Source organism: Pyrgilauda ruficollis, unplaced genomic scaffold (assembly GCF_017590135.1).
Source record: "Pyrgilauda ruficollis isolate IOZ18807 unplaced genomic scaffold, ASM1759013v1 scaffold28, whole genome shotgun sequence".
Lineage (NCBI taxonomy): Eukaryota > Metazoa > Chordata > Aves > Passeriformes > Passeridae > Pyrgilauda > Pyrgilauda ruficollis.
The window spans coordinates 5181888-5200467 of NW_024524155.1; the positions used below are offsets into that span (position 1 = coordinate 5181888).

The window sequence follows — 18580 nt, forward strand, 5'->3', positions numbered from 1 at the left end:
GAGATTCCCTTTCCCCTGCACCTGACAAATGGCTTAGGTGGTATAAAATAACCTTCAGGTCCTGACCGTGCCCCCTTCTGGTACAACTAGAATACACCCTGTCCTGACTGGAACCAGGACATCCTGGATTTTGTGTATCATAGCTGAGAAAGATTCAAACCATCCAGGTCCCACGACTCTCAGTAGAGAATAATGCAGCATTTCACTGATGTTTTCACACTCATTTGATTCGGTGAACATCAGTATAAAGTAAACTTCTTGAAATGCCCTGTGGGTTTTGTACAACATATTTGGTGCCAACTTCTGGTGTCTTCTGTTCTCTTCCAAATTCAAGGAATGAAACAACAGATAAGTGTGATAGGATTGTTCATGAGGGTTGCTAATTTACTGGTGCAGTGAACTGTCAGCTCAGTAAAATCTATTGCTGTACTTGTGCATTTTGATTTACAGAGTAGATGGATGTATTAGAGGGTTTTACTACACCTTTCTTTAGAGCAGGGAGAGGCCTAAGATTTGTGTGCCTGTATTTGTTGCTGTGTCCACTGCCCTGGTGGTCCATTTGGCCCAGCATACTGTGTTCATCAGAGAAAGCAGGAGGTTATATTGAGAGAGACCACATGAACCTGGCTACACACTATGGTCCAACCCTCTGTAGTTTCTTCTGACATCTACATTTGTTAAGGGCCTTTGCTGAAGACTGTGCTAAAGGCAGATTGAAAATCTAGATAAACTGTATCTAGAGTTCTGTTGACAGCTTCAGAAGACTTTCAAAACATATAAGGAACATCTGTCCTTCAGAAAAGCTGTTCTGATTCTTCGTTCAAAGAGCATGCATACATTAATTTTGTTCTTCCTAGTAGTTTATACTGATGTACCCACTAGAGTTGACAGAGTCATATTTTTGGAATTCTCTTTTTGAAGCTAAACAGTATTGTGATTTTCTTGTTTGTTTGTTTACTTTTGTCATAAGGATGTTAAATATGTGCATAAGATTGCTACAGTAATCAGTTTTGAATGAGGATGATGAGAAATTATTTAACTGTGCACAACAAACCACTATACTAGATATAATTGTAAAGAAGTTGTTTATAAGAGCAGAACACTTTTATTTTATTAGATGAATTTGAAAACGTCTATCCCAGCATTCTGTTATCTAAAGTGCTGTGTTAGACAGTAACATGACAGTGCTTGCATTTAGAGAGGCCAGCATGGTCTTCCTGCTTCAGGTTAGTGGTGCTTGATTAATGCTGTTGTGCCCCTTGACTGATACAAATATATAATACAAATACAGATCTTGGCTAAAACCTTAAAAAAAATTTAAAAAAAGGAAGTATTATTCTGAGCCATTACATTACTGCATGTGTATAAATAAATGTGTATTGAGTCTGAGGACACAGACCTTAAGGGTAGAAAATCCAGAAGGACTACAACTTTTTTTTTTAACAATTTTTATTTTTTTAAGCTTAAATTTAATTTTTAAAATGTTTGTATTTGTCACCAATGATATCTTTTCATGCTATACTACTTGTCCTTCATGACAAGCCATTATTAATGTAGCTTTCAGGAGATTGTTTCACTGTTTCTTTCACAAGGCTATCAAAAAAAAAAAAGACACCACAAAATAAATAACTGTCCTACAGATTCATCTTTCATGGTACTGTGAAAATGAGTTCTTTTATGAACAACTATCATAAATGCATAAGAGAGGAGAAGCACTATGTGGTAGATGAATTGTCACCTAAGTCAGTGAGGCTTAAAAGCCATTTTTTATTTATGATTTTTGTAATAAACAGTCAAACTCTTCTATTAAACATGCTGGTCTCTGTATTAGAGGAAGTATGTGCCATGACCTAAGTCAAAGAAAAGTGCAAGATCTGTCTGAAGTCTGAATTATGAGGGCAAATTCATTTTTGCTAGAGGTTATTTCTAAGCCTGGATGCTCATGCAAGAGATGCAGACAGAGCAGAATAAAGTCAAAGATGCCTGGAAAGCTGACTTTAGATAAAGAGGCACAGGGAATGTAAGCCTGGGGGAAAAAAATGTACAAGGAGAGACATAAGTCCATAGGCCTTGGGATGCACCTATGGCTGCTGAGGTAGCTAGTGACATGATGAGGGACACCAAGATATTTAATCTCTCCATTGAGGAAAAGGTGAGAAAGCTGGGCTGTCTAGCCTGGAGGAGAGAATGCTTGGAGGATCTCAACTTTTTGTATAAATACTTGAAGGGAGAGTGTCCAGTGACAAGGCAAGAGGCAATGGGCACAAGCAGAACAGGACTTTCTATCATCATCAGGAAACTTTTCATTTTTGAGGGTGACCAAACACAGGCACAGGGTGCATGAAGAAGCTGTGGATCTACATCCTTGGAATAATCAAAAGCTGTCTGAACACAGTTCTGAGCAACCAGCTCTAGGTGACCATTCTTGATCAGAGGCTTGGGCAGATGGCTTCCAGGGTCCCTTCCCATCTCAATGATTCTGTGACTCAGTGATTCTATAACTCTTTCTGTCAACAAATATACCTGCCTGAAAACAGCTCTCGTCATTCTTACCTAAACTAATTGCTTAAGTCCAAGAGATAGTTTCATCTTGCTCTTCTCTCTGAGCACTCTTAGAATTGACAGCCTCAGGCTTTATAAGGCTTTGCACAGCAGTACCTCCTCTTTATCCTGCAGCCTACTGGGTATTTCAATTTTCACAGTTTTTCATGGATTTTTCTTAGAGTAAGGAAAAGCACAAGTGTTCCTCAATATCCCATAACCATAAAACTCCAAAACTACCTTGAAATAGAAGACAATTTTTTTATATGAACATGAATTTTCAAGAACCTAGAATAAAATTATTTCATATTGCTGTTCAAACACTTGATGAATGATGCTGTGTCAAAGCAGTGTGTCTAATGTGTTTTTTTTCTGAGAGGCCAGAAATTATTTGCAATACTGAAATAGAAACAGGTAGGAATTGGCATATCTTCCAAGCATCTAATATGGCAAAACATGTGAATTAGTCAGAAAAAAAAAAACCCACAAAATGTCTAATGTGTTTTTTTTTTCTAAGAGGCCAGAAATTATTTGCAATACTGAAATAGAAACAGGTAGGAATTGGCATATCTTCCAAGCATCTAATATGGCAAAACATGTGAATTAGTCAGAAAAAAAAAACCCACAAAGTCTTTTAATCTACTCTTTACTGATTTGTTTTCCCAGTTTAAACATTTCCTCATGCAGATATTGCTAGATGTGGCTGTTGATACCTGGTGATCTATGTGGAACACCGATTAGACCTAATTGCTTCTTTGTTAAAACCTGTTGTGGTTTATCTGATTTGTGTATAAACCATATAAGCAGTGAAAGAATAAGTGAGAAACCATATCAAATATGGGAGATAATAATAATGCTATTTTTTTCAGAAAACACCACAAAAATGATGGAATTCGGAGCCTTGCAGTGCTTAAGGTATGTATGAGGTTTCTCGTGTAAATGAGAAACTGTGGCTGTCACTAGAGGGAGTGCCTGTACCAGTGGGAAAAAATGCTTGTCAATTCTTGCTGTCTTTAAATTAATAGGAATATGCAGGGGTCTGTGAAAAAGAACCAGGAAAAAATCTGCAATATACAGTGATTTAAAAGTGACTTTCTTTCCTATTTGTTTATTTGAATCAGAGCACAAGACATTCTAATTGATAAAAATTACTTAATTTCTTTAGCCTCAGGGCATACAAGATTTTACATGTCTGTTCTTAGGATTATATTTATAATTGTGGATGTACACTTGTTGGTGATACTTTTAATACATTAACTGGTTTTAGGATATAAAAGAGGAACATTTATTAATATTCTACAGGGTTGAAAAGTTGCCAGTCACTCTAAGCTGCTAGATGCCATCACTTTTCAAACCTGATGTGATCAGAACTGTTGATTTTTGTTCTTTTTTACATCTTAAAACACTTGCGGTCTTGACTAAGCTATCATTCCTGTGTTCTATCATTCCTGTGTTCTATCATTCCTTCAATATAGGGCATGTTTCTAAACCTCCTATTTTCCTTACTATCTGGTCAATAATCTTGTTTGTCTACTTCTTGATGATAAAGTATTCCAGACAACACTATAAATGCAACATATTTCCATATATATGCCATGTGGGGTGTGTCTTATTGCATGTAGCTGCCTGTGTTTTTCTATTTGGAATTTACATTCTGATCTAGAGTTCAGAGACCTCCCTAGCCTGGGGTTATCTGTAGACTTACAAATATACTCTTAGATCCCCCATCACTGGGCCTGTTCTTGAAAAAGTTGAGCAGAAGGACTGGGAAGTGACTAGAAGATATCAGAGCATGGCATTGCAAGGCCAGCAGCTCCCTCAGGGCCAGGCACCAGGAGCCACAGAGGATCCTCCTCGAGCAGCAGACAGGGCTTGGCAGCCCATTCCATCCCACCAACCCCACTAGGAACTGGGCAGCTGGCATAGCGGAGCCCATGAACAGGCAGCCCCAGTGTGGTGGTGCTGGGGCAGGGACTGATAGCCCTGGAGGCTGACATGGTCCTGGGTTTTGTGCAGGCTGGAGGAAGGTCCTTGTGGAGGCCAGACAGGCACAGTCAGGTCCATCAGTGCTTTCGGCTCTGACAGGCTGCTTTAGGAGGGGACTGCAGGCTGTGAGCCAAGCGTGGCCACAGCACAGAGTGGCCTTGCCAACAGGACACAGTCCTGCAGCATCTCAGCAGGACTGAGTTGGTGATATTGACAGTCACAGCGAGGCAAGTAACGAAAATAGATCCAGGGTCCAGATATGAGAAGCAAGAGACACCTGGAGTCAGGACTACAAGACTACAATGTAGGTCCAAGGTCTGTCAAGGAGGCAAGACTGGAGAGAAAATGAGACAATGCTACCTTCCACATAGGTCCCCAGTAAATGCAGGAAAACCAGTCAGCAAGACAGGGCTGTGGGAATCAGCCTGGGAATGAGTTCAGTGTTTGAATAGCTCAGGCCTGAGCTGACCCAGAGCCCCAGAGCTGTCAGAGAGGGTACATGCTGCTGGGGTGGTTAGGTTGGCCAGGGCAGAGTCCTGACAGAGAGAAACAACTGAACAATGATTGCAAACTTGTAACCAGAAAATTCCTTAAACATGCTAGAAACTACAATGCAAACATCATTTTACTTAGAACATAACTTTTCTTCAGTGAAGCCAGTGCCCATGGAAACACCATGTGGTTAGCAGCAGTCATTTTTCTCCCCAAACTCTGTTGATGTTCCTGGCTTAGAATGTGCAAGCCAAGTCTTGAAGCACAGAAGGAGGTGCATCCAGACCTGGAGCTCTTCCCAGGCTGAAGATGTTCTGTCTATACATGTTCTGTCCTGTTTCCTTCAAAGCTATCAGGCCTTCAATTACAGGAGTCCCTTGCTTCTCTCATTTATGGTTCAAGCCCAGAAATCATGTATTAAGTGGTTCTTATTCATTTTAGAGTCTATCCCAAACATCTTTGTGTCAGCTTTGCCATTTTTTTAGTACAGAATCTTTTATTGTTTCCATTTTTAATCCCTTAGAAATAGCTGGGAAGATATTTTTCCTTCCATTAACTCTTTGTGGACTATCACCACTGCCAGAGAGCTGTTGCCATGCCAAAGCTTCTGATGCCAGTATTTATGTGCATGCTCCTTTTCCCTAATAAACAAAAGGTAATCCAAAATACTTCACTCTCAGTGAAAGAGCAATGAAGCAAATTACCCTTCCTCTTGTTTAGAAATCTGAAACACAATTATGATGGAGTAGCTAATGCATGTTGCGCTATTGGTCATGGTAAGTACACCAGACAAGTGAGTATTTGGTTTATGATAACCTGCTAAAATGACTCAAATCTTGGGACTACTTATCTTCCCACCAGTAAGTCTGTTTTTCCTTTGCTTTGTCCATACACAGTGAAACATAAAAAGTAACTCTGAAGTCGGAATAAGAGAGGGAGAGAGGCAGGCTGCCAGAGAGTACACACAAGATAGTGCAACAAATCACTCCAGCAGTACTGTAATTAGAGATGGGATACACATCTCTGGTCTTTTCTGGCAAACTAGGTCATGTTGTGAGAAGTAAGAACATCTCTGTTGTGCTCAGAGTCATACTAGGTCATCAACCTTGGTTGTGAGAAAACAGAGATTAAGCTGCTAGAGAATTTTACACTACTTGAAGCTGACAAGCTGCCTTGGACAATGCCAGGCAATATTGTTTGCTGGATGAAACAAACATAACTTGTACCCACTGTACCTGAAATTCAGGTGTAGAATAGGTTCATGACAGCTAAGAGATAGGTCCAAAAGAAAACAGAAATTCCTTTGATGATACATTTGTTTTGCTAGATGGTTTTGTATGCTAGATGGTTTTGTGTCAGCCTGTGTCAACTAAATTCATTGATCTGCCTGAGGCTTTGTTGTTGTTTAGTCAGGTTGGTACAGACACCAAAATGTGGTGGTGAGTGGTGGCTCTTAGGGCTGCAGGTGAGTTAGAGATGTGAGCAGTGTGTCAGAAGGACATGACTGAACAGGGCAGAGGACAGCCAGTGTTTCTAAGGGAATTCATGCGATGCAATGTGAAAGTCTCAAGGACACTCTTGTGGGTGCTTCAGCTTGACCCCTCTCTGGGACACCCTGAAGGACACCCCATCCTAAACGAGATAAGTGTAACTGATGGGATTCCTCACTTACACAAGATCTAACTGCTTAACATAAGCCCATAAGGTCAGGATTTATATTAAAATTTCTTTATGGCCATGGTATCATTTGCTTACCTTAAAAAGATGTACTGAGGGGATTCATTGCATTTAGGAAACACATACTGGTCAACTGACTTAAAGTACTTTTAAAGAGTTATATCAAAGTAGTATCTGATGTATTGTACTCAAAATGTTTGAATAACTCTATTGTTTGAAATGTAGCTGGAGAATACTAATTATCCAACAATATTGTAATCTAATTTATACTGGTCATAGGTTACATTTCCAAGTTTCCTTCTCTGCAGACTACAAACATTTATGTTGACATTTTTCTTGTTGTGTACCTACTTAAGGTGACAATAATTTCACTTTATTTCTGTCAAGGTTAGATTTTTTCCTCCCCATTTTTTTTCTGTGGTGAATGGATTTTATCTTGTCTGATAATGTGGGAAATGCTACTCTCTCCTCTTTTGCTCTATCCTCTCATTTTCAAAATCACTCTTTTTTCAGTGCTTTTTAAACTGATATACATTTAGTGCATATCTAACTTGCAGTCAGTGAATATTTGCTTGTTGCAAAGGTCTGCTTTAACTTCACTGCTTCTACAGGTGAGTTAATATGGCTCTTACTCAGCCCCCTTGCTCCTGTTCCTTTTTGCAAAGATGCCAGCAGGAATGGTCGGGGTCCGACGTTTGTCCGCTGCCTTTGAAAGGGGCTCGGCGGGCCGGTCCCGCTGCCGGCGCGGCTCTGGCCCCGGCCGGGCAGAGCCGGGCTGGGCAGGGCTGGGCTGGGCAGGGCAGGGCTGGGCTGGGTAGGGCAGGAGCCCGCTCGCCCCTCGCAGTCCCGGCCGCCCGCGGCAGGCAGCCCCGGAGCCGCAGGGCTGCGGACGGAGCGCGGGCAGCGGCGGAGTCCCGGCAGCGGTGAGAGCCGGGGCACTGCCGGGGAACGGGCCCCGGGGGACCTCGCAGGAGGGGTGCGGGGCAGGTCCAGGATGGCCGGCGGGATGGGCGCGGGGCCGCGGCGAGGAGAGGGACCCTGCCCCATGGCGAGAGCGCTCAGGGCTTGCTGAGACCTTTCCTGACCCCGCTTAGTGAGGAGGCGGCGTTGTCCAGCACAGGTGCCGCCTTTCCCCGGCAGCTTCTCCCGGCGGGGCAGCGTGGTCTGCCCGTGCAGCTCTGGGATCTCCTCGTCTCCTCGGAGAAGCGAGGAGCAGAGCGGGAGCGGACGGCGGAAGATGCTGTGCTTCACGGTAGCCTTCCTTCACCAGTTGCTGCTGGTGCTGGTGCTGTGCAGCCAGGGTACAGAGAGGTGTCCTTCAGCCTTCTGCGAGTGCTCCGACTGGGATGACTACAAAATCACTTGCAGGGACATCTACTTTATTCCCAGCCTTCCGGAGGACACCCAGACCCTGTGAGTACATTGGGATGATTTAGGGAAGCCAGCTGTGAGTGTTCATACTTTGCAGGCAGGAGATGCTCTGAGCTGATGTCCTATGGGATGAGGAAGCGGTGAGAGGGGAGAGGTGCTGCAGATTACCTGGGCGGTACAGGATAGCAGAACAGCAGTGTGCAGATTGCGTGTGGCAGGAGGAGGTAGGAAAAGTGACGCTCAAACCTTAAAGAGCTGTGAAGAGATGGTTCATTGGATCTTAAGAGTTCTGAGAGAAAATGTGGGGAAATATGTAACTGGGCTGTTTGTGGGCAAAGTGAGCAGTAGGATGGATTCTGTGTGGCAAGTGCTTGGGGGATGAGGGGAAGCAAAGGTAGATCAAACACAATTTTGTGATTAAAAACCAATAGGAATCTCACAAAGACTTTCACAAAATCCTCTGTGCATTTTCAGCTTCTTTGTCAAAGCCGGAAAAGAAAAATAATCCGTGAGAATTGAGAATCCAAGTACACTGTCTGGGAGACAGGGTACTTCAGATGAAAGTGTGGAGTCTGGGATAAAGCAGCAACTTCAGAGCTTGCCAAAGTGATAGAGTAATTCAGGTAGCTCAGCCTAAGTGTTTGGTACATTATGGGCACAGTAGAAGATCTTTTCCAGGTTCCTGCTGCCAGTCCAGATGAGCATCTTGTGTCACATCTGTCAGTCAAATACTGTGATGAGACTGAAATGGCACCTGTCAGCTACAACTGAGCAGCTTAATCACTTCTGGCTTTTACTTTGTTTCTTGAGGTACAAAAGTTTTATAGTCTCTATGGGAAGGTTAACTTGTAAATATAGATTACTTTCTGATAATGTAAATCAACTCAAACTCAGTTGATTTAATTGTAAGGTGAACCAGTAACAGATTGATTCATTTATGTCTTGATAATGATTCTCAGGACTTTATATAAATAAGAACTTTCTATAAATAAGAACATTAAATTATTTGCACTTATTTGAATGCTTCTCGGATTTTTTAACACTGAAAGTAAAAGCTTAAATTGGTCACTTGCCTAGAAAGAAAGAAAAAAATATTTGTGTTATTTCCATTATTTTTGCTTGCCTTTAATTTTTTGGATGGTTAGACTGCAGTATTTCAGTTAATAAGATTTTAAATTATACGAGATTTTTTTGTTATTATACTTTTATATACACAGTTTATTTAGGTTGAAATTGCAGTAATGTTATGACATGCACCAAGTAGTATGTTCTTTGAAATCTACCATGATAAGTTAGAAAATATAGCAGTTTCAGTTCATAGGAGAAAGTGCCTTTGTACAGGCATTTAAAATAGTTAATAGAAACAATGAGATCACATAATGAAATTTGATACGTCCCTTGAAATATGCTGGTTTGATGGCTGAGAAGTACCTCTCTGCATACAGCTCCACAAATAAAGCACTTTGGCCACTGGAACTGTAGTGTTTTAAACACCTGTAGTAATGGGGGCTGTAAAATAATAAGCCATTGTTTTGAAAAGACAAAAACACCCCGTGAAGATCTTATTTCTATGGGAAAAGTAATTAATAAAAACAACAGAGAAATATTTTTCTGTTTATTTGGGGTGAAATTTAATCATGTGCACCTATTAGAGTGACCATTGCAAACTTCTCAAGATGTGTTCTCCCTGCCACATCAAAAAAATATTCTGGGTAATGACAATTGTGATTTTATAGTGTATGGTAGAAGCAGTAGAACATGTGCTGCATTGTCTTTTATTTGAAAGCAAATGGGAGAATTATCTGACGAAATAAGGACGACAGAACTCTTCACACACAGCGTCCCCAAACAAACAAGCAAATGAAACACAACCCAATCAAACACAAAACCCCCACCACAGTTTTTTTACTTCAGTTTGAAGTTTTCTCTCTAGATAAAGTGTGTTTATTTTCCTTCTGTTCTCTTATTTGAATTGCTGAAGTCTGGTGGACTGTACCCAATTTTGTAGTCCCTTGCTCTCTGCAAATGTCTTAATATCTCTTTCCCTCCATATGTTAAATGGGAGTCATAACATTTACCTATATGTGGTTTTTGTTCAGAGTGCTTTCAGATGCTTCAGACTGGATTATTTGCACATGTTAAAACAACAGTTAAAACAACACACAGAACTTTGTGTGAGATTATAAAGTGTGTGCCCCTGATTCCGTCATGTATTCATCCTTTTGCTCTACAATAGGCAGCAATTCTGAATCAAAGACAAAAGATTCCAAAAGAATTGAAGTTTCTGTTACCCTTAAGAACAAATAAATGCTTCTTTGAGGTGAAATATGTAGCTGTATGTATTGCACATTTTATGTTGAAACTCTCTACAATTTTCCCTAAATGCAGCAAGTTTGTTACTTTAGGCAAAGTGATTCTGCTTCTTGGTGGTAACGAGTGAACCTCAAGGTTGCCAATTTCAAAAGTTTTTTGTGCAGCTATTCAGTTTTGGGGTTTGTAGGACTAAGAGACTGGTGAGTCTATGAACACTTTGCCAGCTTTTGGAGATTATGAGCTCTTTTCAATGCACAGGATCTTGAAACTCCAATTAAAGTTTCATTCTGATTATTCAGTCAGAACTGTTCTCATTTCTCTATCCTACTTTAAGAGAATGGGGTGAACCATTTTTTAAGAAATGCTTATTTTAAGAAATTCCAGTAGAAGTTTATTTCTAACTCTTTTAGTAGAAAAGTGACATGAACTTAAGCCAGAAAAGTGTGTTTATTTTAAACTGTTATTTATTCAATTATAGTTAATGCAGGTACTTATCCAGAATTCCTGAATGCACAGACATTGATCTTGGAGATGTCCTTTTTTCAGTATAAGATTTTTTTTGTTTGTTTACTTACACACACAGATCACCAAAACCTCACTGAACATTTTTCCAAAGATATAATTGCATCATAATTCTTGAATTATTGTAATATGCTTCTTGGCGTCATTATGATGACATATTCAGATGGTATCACTATTCCAGCATCACCTCAATGCAATTCTCAATTATTTTCATTTTATAAATCTATTTCTAGTTGTTTTTAATTATTTTTCTTTGACAGAAGAAAAAAAATTAATAAAGTTTTGCTTCTTATTCAGTGTGCATTACATCTCCTGCATTCACTTACTAAAATAATTTAATCTCTCCCTTCCCTTCCCTTCCCTTCCCTTCCCTTCCCTTCCCGTTAATAAGGTTTCCATCCTGTACCCAGGTGTATTTTCATATCACCATAATCACATTTGATTGAAATTGAACAAGAGGATGTTAGGCAAGGACAGAGGAACTGGTATATAAATAGATAAAAAACCAGTACAGGCTTCAAGAATATGCTCTTTACATTAGGTACTAAGCTACAGTTCTGCCTTTGCTCCAGTAAATTTGCCATAGCTAGGGTACTGCCTTTTAGTTAATGCCCATATATTCTGTATATTCTGTAGGTAATATAGAATGGCTACACATTTTGAAATAATGTTTTAGTTGCAATTAATTCATTTTCCAAAAAATATGTGATTATTTTCATTTGTAAAAGTATCTGACTATTTCTGAAGACAAAGCCAGATTTGAACCTTCTTAAAATAATTAATTATTTTTTTTACCAAACACCATTATACTTACCAAATCCATGAAACTGTTTTATCAATTGTCTTTCAGGTAATGATTTAAATAATTCTGTGTACATGGCTGCAACATGTTTCCTAAATACTGTGCTTTACATAAAACTATAATTTCTTGTCAATTCTGATGTTTGTTATATTTACCTACATATTTTGCTTAGAAAGGCATTGTATTGCTTCTATAATCCCGCTGTTAACATAACAACAAACCTGCATTTGACATACAGTAGGTCCATCAGTATATGTTATTGTCTCAGTCAAAGTGAAATGTTAAAGTGAAAGGATTTGTTCATAATCCCAATGGTAAATTGAAGCACTGTTCTAAGGGTTCTTGAAGTAACTTACAAACTGTGCACTGCTTTACTGTACATACACAGGCCAACTCAAAGTGAGCAGATGAAGAACAGGAATGAGGGACTAAGGGAGTAGAGAAACTGCTAAAGACCAAAATAATATCTTGTGAACATTGAATACAATATTTTCTTTAATTCCTTATCAGTCATTGTATCAGTAAAATTTCTTGTAGATTAGGAACATTTAAATTTCCTGTGTCATGGCACAGAAACCTATCAAGTGTGAGGAACTGTACAAGCACAAACCAAAAAGATGTAGAAACAAGCATTACTTAAGCATTTTTTAACTACACACATAGTTTGCTTGACAGAAAGTAGGAGGACTGCAAGTAGTTCTGTTTTAAATGCTGTGAAGAGATTAACCTCAATGAGAATATCACACATTTTTTACAGAAGACACTGGTGATAAGAAAGTAGAAATTAATTTGTATAATTTCCTTGAGTTTTGATGAGTTTTGATCATCATAGTAGCAAAAAAGTAGTTTATACCAGAGTTAAACAACTCTTATTTTTGGAGTGGATTTCAACACTGGTTTAACAGGCTGATTCTGTGTTACACTACACTGAATCTTGAATTGCTATTATAATCAGTTTTCATTACAGTGTTTTCTTTTGACATAACATTTCCAACCCGTTACACTTCAGAAGCACACAACAGCCTTCTCTTGAATCTGTGAAAGGAAAGAAAAAGCCTAAATTAAAAAAAAAAATCCATGTGACTACTAAGGAGTGATTTACAGATTTTTTTTGCAAATAGCTAATATCAGTGGAGAGGGCAACTTTTCATGAATCTGACTCATATAGTCTGCTTATATATTTGCAAAATTGAGAAATGTTTGATGTTTTCCTTAACATGGGTTTACAGAACCTCCAAACAGTATATAAAAGGTGATTATATTTTGAAAGTTGGACTGTCTCAGGAAATGTTTTAAAAATGTCTAAATGATCTGCCTTCATCACCAAGTGTGACTGAACCTTACCACATGCAGTTCAGAGAGACTGCTGTGAAATGCTAATCTTCCAAAACAGGTATAGGGAAAAAGGGATGCAGTCTCAGTTCCTCAAAAACTCAACTTTAAACATGCTTTTGTGTTCTGCTGGACTCAGCCCTTACATATTCTTATGTTCAAAGAATACACATTAAAGAGTCTTAAAAAAATTAACAATATATATTGTGAAGCTGCTAATAGCATAACAGCTTCTTAACCACACTTTTGGCTACTATGTGGTAGCCAAAATTTAAAGACTAGAAAAAGTAGCTTGTTTTACTCAAAAATGAGAAGTAAGCCATCTGCAAAAGGCCATTTTATGTCAACACCTTCTATTCTATTCAAGATTGTACAAACCAGCCAGTGTCCTGATACCTTACCCAAGTCAATGGGAAATGATACTCAGGATTTTGCAAAGTGCAATGCTATGGACTCAAGTTGAAGCAATGAGACCAGCTGTAGTAAACATTACAATTTAAGCCTAAATGTAGGCAATGAGCTGCTGACACATACTAAAACAAAATTAGTTCTCTCTTGAACTCCAGCCAGTGAGTGTCATCTGTCTGAATGTAATGAAATAGGCATTTTAAATGGCACTCTTTACAAAGAAAGGTTGAATCACACAACATTAAAAGATTGAGCTAGTTTTTTCTCACAAATAAGTAGATACATAAATATAGAATTGAATAATTTATTTGAATTGAAACCTAATACTATAATTTAGCATAGAATCATACAATAGTTTGGGTTGGAATGTACATTTGAAGACCATCTAGTCCAACCACCTCTTGAAGGAGCAGGGACATCTTCAACTAGATCAGGTTGGTCAGAGAACCATCCAGCCTGACATTGAATGCTTCCAGAGATGATTTATCTACCACCTTTATGAGCAATCTGCACCTGGATTTCACCATGGTCATTGTAAAAATGTCTCCTTTACATCTAGTCTGAATTGACCATCTTTTATTTTAAAATCATAACGCCCTGCCGTATTGCAGCAGGCACTACTAAAAAGCGTGTCCCAACTTTGTTAGAAATCCTCTTTAAGTACTGGAAGGCTGCAATAAAGTGTCTCTGGAGCCTTCTCTTCTGCAGACTGAAAAAGCCCAGCAGAAGAGAAGCTCAACTTTTCCTCATAGAAAGGGATTCCAGCTCAGCCTTTCCTCACAGAGAGGGATTCCAGCTCTCTGATCATTTTCATGGCCCTCCATTGAGCCCACACCAGCAGGTCCACATCTTTCTTGTACTTAGAACTCCAGAGCTGGATGCAGTACTCCAGGTGGGGTCTCACTAGAGCAGAGGGGCAGAATCCCCTCCCTTGCCCTGTGCACTTGGAGCCTTGGATAAATGACATCTGTAGCCCTTCCCTTGTCCCCTGATGTAGTCATTCCATCAGAGAAGGCCACTGGGTTGGTCAGACGGGATTTGCCCTTGGTGAAGATGTGCTGACTGTCTCAAATCACCTCTCTGTTTTCTATGTGCCTTAGCATAGCTTCTGGGAGGATCTTCCCAGGAACAGAGATGAGATTGACAGGTCAATAGTTACCCCAGTCCTCCCTTCCACCCTTTCAAAAGATGGGTACAATGCTTCGTCCTTTTTGGTCGTCTGGGACTTCACCCAATTGCCATATTAAAACCCTACTACCTCATATATTTTCTTGTATTGTGATCTCAAACGTACCTATTTCATTACTTTTGAACTAAATTTTGATTTTTACCTAAACCCAGTACTGCTACCTTTTTTACCCTGAACTTTAAACTTTTATGATGGCCTGCTATAAAATGTACTCTAACTACAATAGAGAAGAGCTGTGTTTCTGAAATATTGAACTAAAAGCCTAAAAATTGCTGCAAAGAGAGTTCAAACAGGACTAGGAAATTTCAGGAAAGAACAGTCAGAAGAGGCTCACTTCCTACAGGGAAAGAGAGTAAGAATAGGCTGTAATTGCTGGCTATTATTGCTTTTAATCAGAGAACCACTACGTGCCTATAATTGCTGCCAGCTGCTTGGCAGAGGTCAAAAAGTCAAACTGAATGTTAGGAATTATTAAGATAGAAATATAGATGAAAATAAAGGAATTTTTTTTGTGTACATAGCACCTGCAAAAGGACGTTGAAATGTATGAAATCACTTGCACACAAAAATAACTACATGGCAGCAACTAGCCTGTGTTTCCTCAGATCCTCCTTTGTGCCGCACTAGAAGATGTGCATGCTGCTTTTGTTTTTCAGACATAACCTCCCTTGATCACCATGATATTTCAAAGATAATAGGGTAGCCTCAGAATGATGTCAGCCAGCACCCTCATTGCCCTTAGGTGCAACATGTCTGGTCCCATGGATTGCTGTACGTCCAGTACACTTCAGTGCTTGTTTGGTCTATCCTCTACGCCAGGTAATGCTCCATTTCCTCAGGCTGCACTGCCAGGCAAAGGACATAAGAGGCCTGGGAGCAAATGAAAAGAAAAAAAAGTTGCAGAGAAGTGGCCTGATTTTGGCTGGAATAGAGTTAATTTTCTTCATAGTACCAAGTATGGTGCTATGGATTGGCTTGGATTTGTATTTGTGCTGGAAAAAAAGTTGGTTATTCAAGGATGTATTGGTTATTGTTGGGCAGTGCTTAGAGAGTCACAGCCTTTTATGCTTCTTATACTACCCCTCCAGGCTGGAGGTGCACAAGGGGAGGGGACACAGCAAACTGGCACTTTGCTTTGTTGAACCTCATACAGTTGCCTTGGCCCATCATTCCAGCCTGTACAGGACCCTTTACGGAGCCTTCCTACCCTCCAGCATATCAACATTCCTGCCCATCTTGGTGTCATCTGAAAACTGACTGAAGATGGGATCATTCGTTACTGTAAAGTCTTTTTTTACTCAAATCCAGTCAGAAGCACTGAGTGATCACAAATTGAGCAAGGCTAAGCTCCAGCATTGTGGATTGGTGTTTTCTATTTGCTGTAAACTCACAAGTAAGCAACCTAAATTCTTGCCTGTCAGTCTGAGAGTGTCTGGATGTACCTCTTTTTGGAGGAAGTTTGTAGGAAGAGGATACATTAGCAGTAAGAGCTTACTTTCAGTACCTACTTGTCCCAAACACTGACCTGTACAATTTCATTTTGAAGGAATCTAGTCTTTTTTAAATTTCTTAGGGCTGGGCCAGTTTTGAGGGACACTTTATGTTATTCTGTTGGACTGCTAGTTGTAGAAAAGCAGCTATGTAGTCTTGCATATTCAGAAGTGATTCCCTACTTGCAGAGTTCCTTTGCTGTGTGAATCTTTTCCTCATTCCTACTACACTGGTAATACTAGCATTGGACACTAGGTGGTAATCATCTTCTGGTAAGCTCAGCACGAATTTCACTATGCGAAATGCCTTTTTATAGTTATTTTTGCACCACTGAAAGACTACTGCTCAGAATAGTTTAAAAAATATATTGAATTGGATATAAAGAACCAGAAACCAATGTGTCAATAGCTGTTTACCTAGCCATTACTTTGTTGTTGTGTTTATTTCTCCTATATAAAAGCTAGGTCACTGCTTGTTATAATTTTCTCAGAAAAAAAAATTTTGAATGTAAAATTTTTAATTTTGTTTCAAATTGACAAACTCTGTTTCATGCTGATGTATGGTAAATTTTTCCCTCTGTATCAGTGGAGAATAGTTCATTAAAATACATAAAGCTTTTGTTGACACGATTCAAATTATAAATCATATCATTTAAATCTGAAATTCTTTGGGTGGTGTGTATTTACTTATTGTGTTTTGTAGATATGCATTTAAAAATTCTTTCAAAATGAAGAGACAACTATGTGAAATATTTATTTACTTCCCTAATATATCTTCCTGAAGTAATATCACTGATACTGCTGTGGATATTAAAATAACATCTACATGGACATAACCTCTTGACCAATTGACATTCCTGTGGTTGGGAGCTTGTTTGGAGCCAGGTGTCTTGAGGTCAGGAGAAACATCAAGCCACTGTTGGAAAAGTAGAAGTCTTTACTCATTATTGTAACAAGTATATGGAGTGGAGAAGGTAGACTGGGGAAGTAGATTCTTCCCTTGAGATTATAGGAATGTACATTCTCTTAATTATACTTTGATCAAGACAAAACCTTGGAGAATCTCTACATATATTGTTATTATTAAACTCGAGTTTTATTTCTTGTATGCAAGTTCCAGAAGCCTGATAAATCTCTAGAGGATAATATATTTGGCTCTGTAAATCAAATGTAATTGTAGTAATCAGATACTTGGCATTATGAAACAAAACAGAATCAGGAAATCATCCTAGTTTGTTTATTTCTTTTCTTCTTTAACTGTTGTTAAATAGCAGCTAGGGGAAAAGTTTTTCATTTGTTCATGATTATTCTTCAAACTATACACTGACTAGATATTCTGTAAATGTATTCCCAAACTGTATTGGAAAACCAAAGATTAACAACAACAGGTTGTAAGTTTAACAGCTATCATAGGCTGATTTTCAAAAGTATTTCCTCCTTTCTTATTTAGAGGAGAGTCTGCTGGAGATTAATTCTGTTAAGAGCTTGGCTGTTGATAAGTATCTCCCTTAAATATTGTGGCTTTTTCTGAAATCTCATGCAGATGGGTAAGGTACATGCCACCCCCGCATCAGATGTTTGAGGGGGAAGAATGTACTATTTATTGCAAAGAAAATGGAGAATTCTGGGGAGGTAGTAGCAATTGCTCTAATTCAATTTTGGCTGACATGCCTGAATTTCTTGCTCAGAATGAGGGATGGCATATTGTTGTGAAATGATTAAAAGAATTCTCTTAATACTTCATTAACTTAATTAACTTCAATGGGCAAATATGTTTTGCTGGCCATGCTCTGGAGTTTTGGATGGTCCATCATCACCACTGACTGCTGAGTTCTTGGGAGAGATAATGCAGAAAGCTGCAATTTAGATTGATGGAGCACACCAAACAAAACAAGCCACAAAATGTAACAGAAATAGAAATGAGGCAAAGATGGCAACACAGAGAAAAGGCAAGATAAGAACAAAAATATTGGAGCAGAGCTGAAGATGTGTAGGACTTTTAAATTGTAGTTACTAAAGAATATTAACTGCCAATTTTTAATTTCTCTAGGAGATTTTTGGAGACTCATCTAAGAAAAATTCCAAGTGATGCTTTTTCCAATCTCCCCAACATCTCTAGGATGTAAGTTCTGTTCCGTTTCTGATACTATTATTTTAAATCTTTGTTTAAAATTACTCTCCTCCAAAATTGTCTTTGTGTATAAAAATTTATGAAATGAAAATATTAGGGTACCTTTGCTACCTCACCACTTACATTTTAGAACTGAAGTAATAAATATATTGTTTATAACCTGAACCAGTTGTAGGAAGGCATTCTGTGCATTTGTGAACAAGACCACTCCTCCTTTATTGAAGTCAATGTGATAAATAAAGCTATAAAACATTTTTTTTAGTTTGCAAATTACAGGAAAGCATTGCACTCATAAAAAATTACCATATTCAATTGCTGGTCCTGGC

The 18580-nt window shown here is 38.9% G+C and overlaps 1 protein-coding gene across 4 annotated transcripts in view; it reads left to right on the top strand.

Moving 5' to 3' along the window:
* The first annotated feature begins 7899 nt into the window (after nt 1-7899).
* TSHR (thyroid stimulating hormone receptor) overlaps nt 7900-18580 on the top strand; it is a 44755-nt gene continuing 34074 nt past the window's right edge. For 2 of the 4 annotated variants that reach the window (XM_041472013.1, XM_041472014.1), the window contains exons 1-2: nt 7900-8109; nt 18174-18245. In XM_041472013.1, coding sequence (XP_041327947.1) covers nt 7934-8109; nt 18174-18245 — 248 coding nt within the window. In that variant the 5' untranslated portion in view covers nt 7900-7933. The remainder of the gene's footprint in view (nt 8110-18173; nt 18246-18580) is intronic. The other 2 variants (XM_041472015.1, XM_041472017.1) reach the window with 2 other exon arrangements.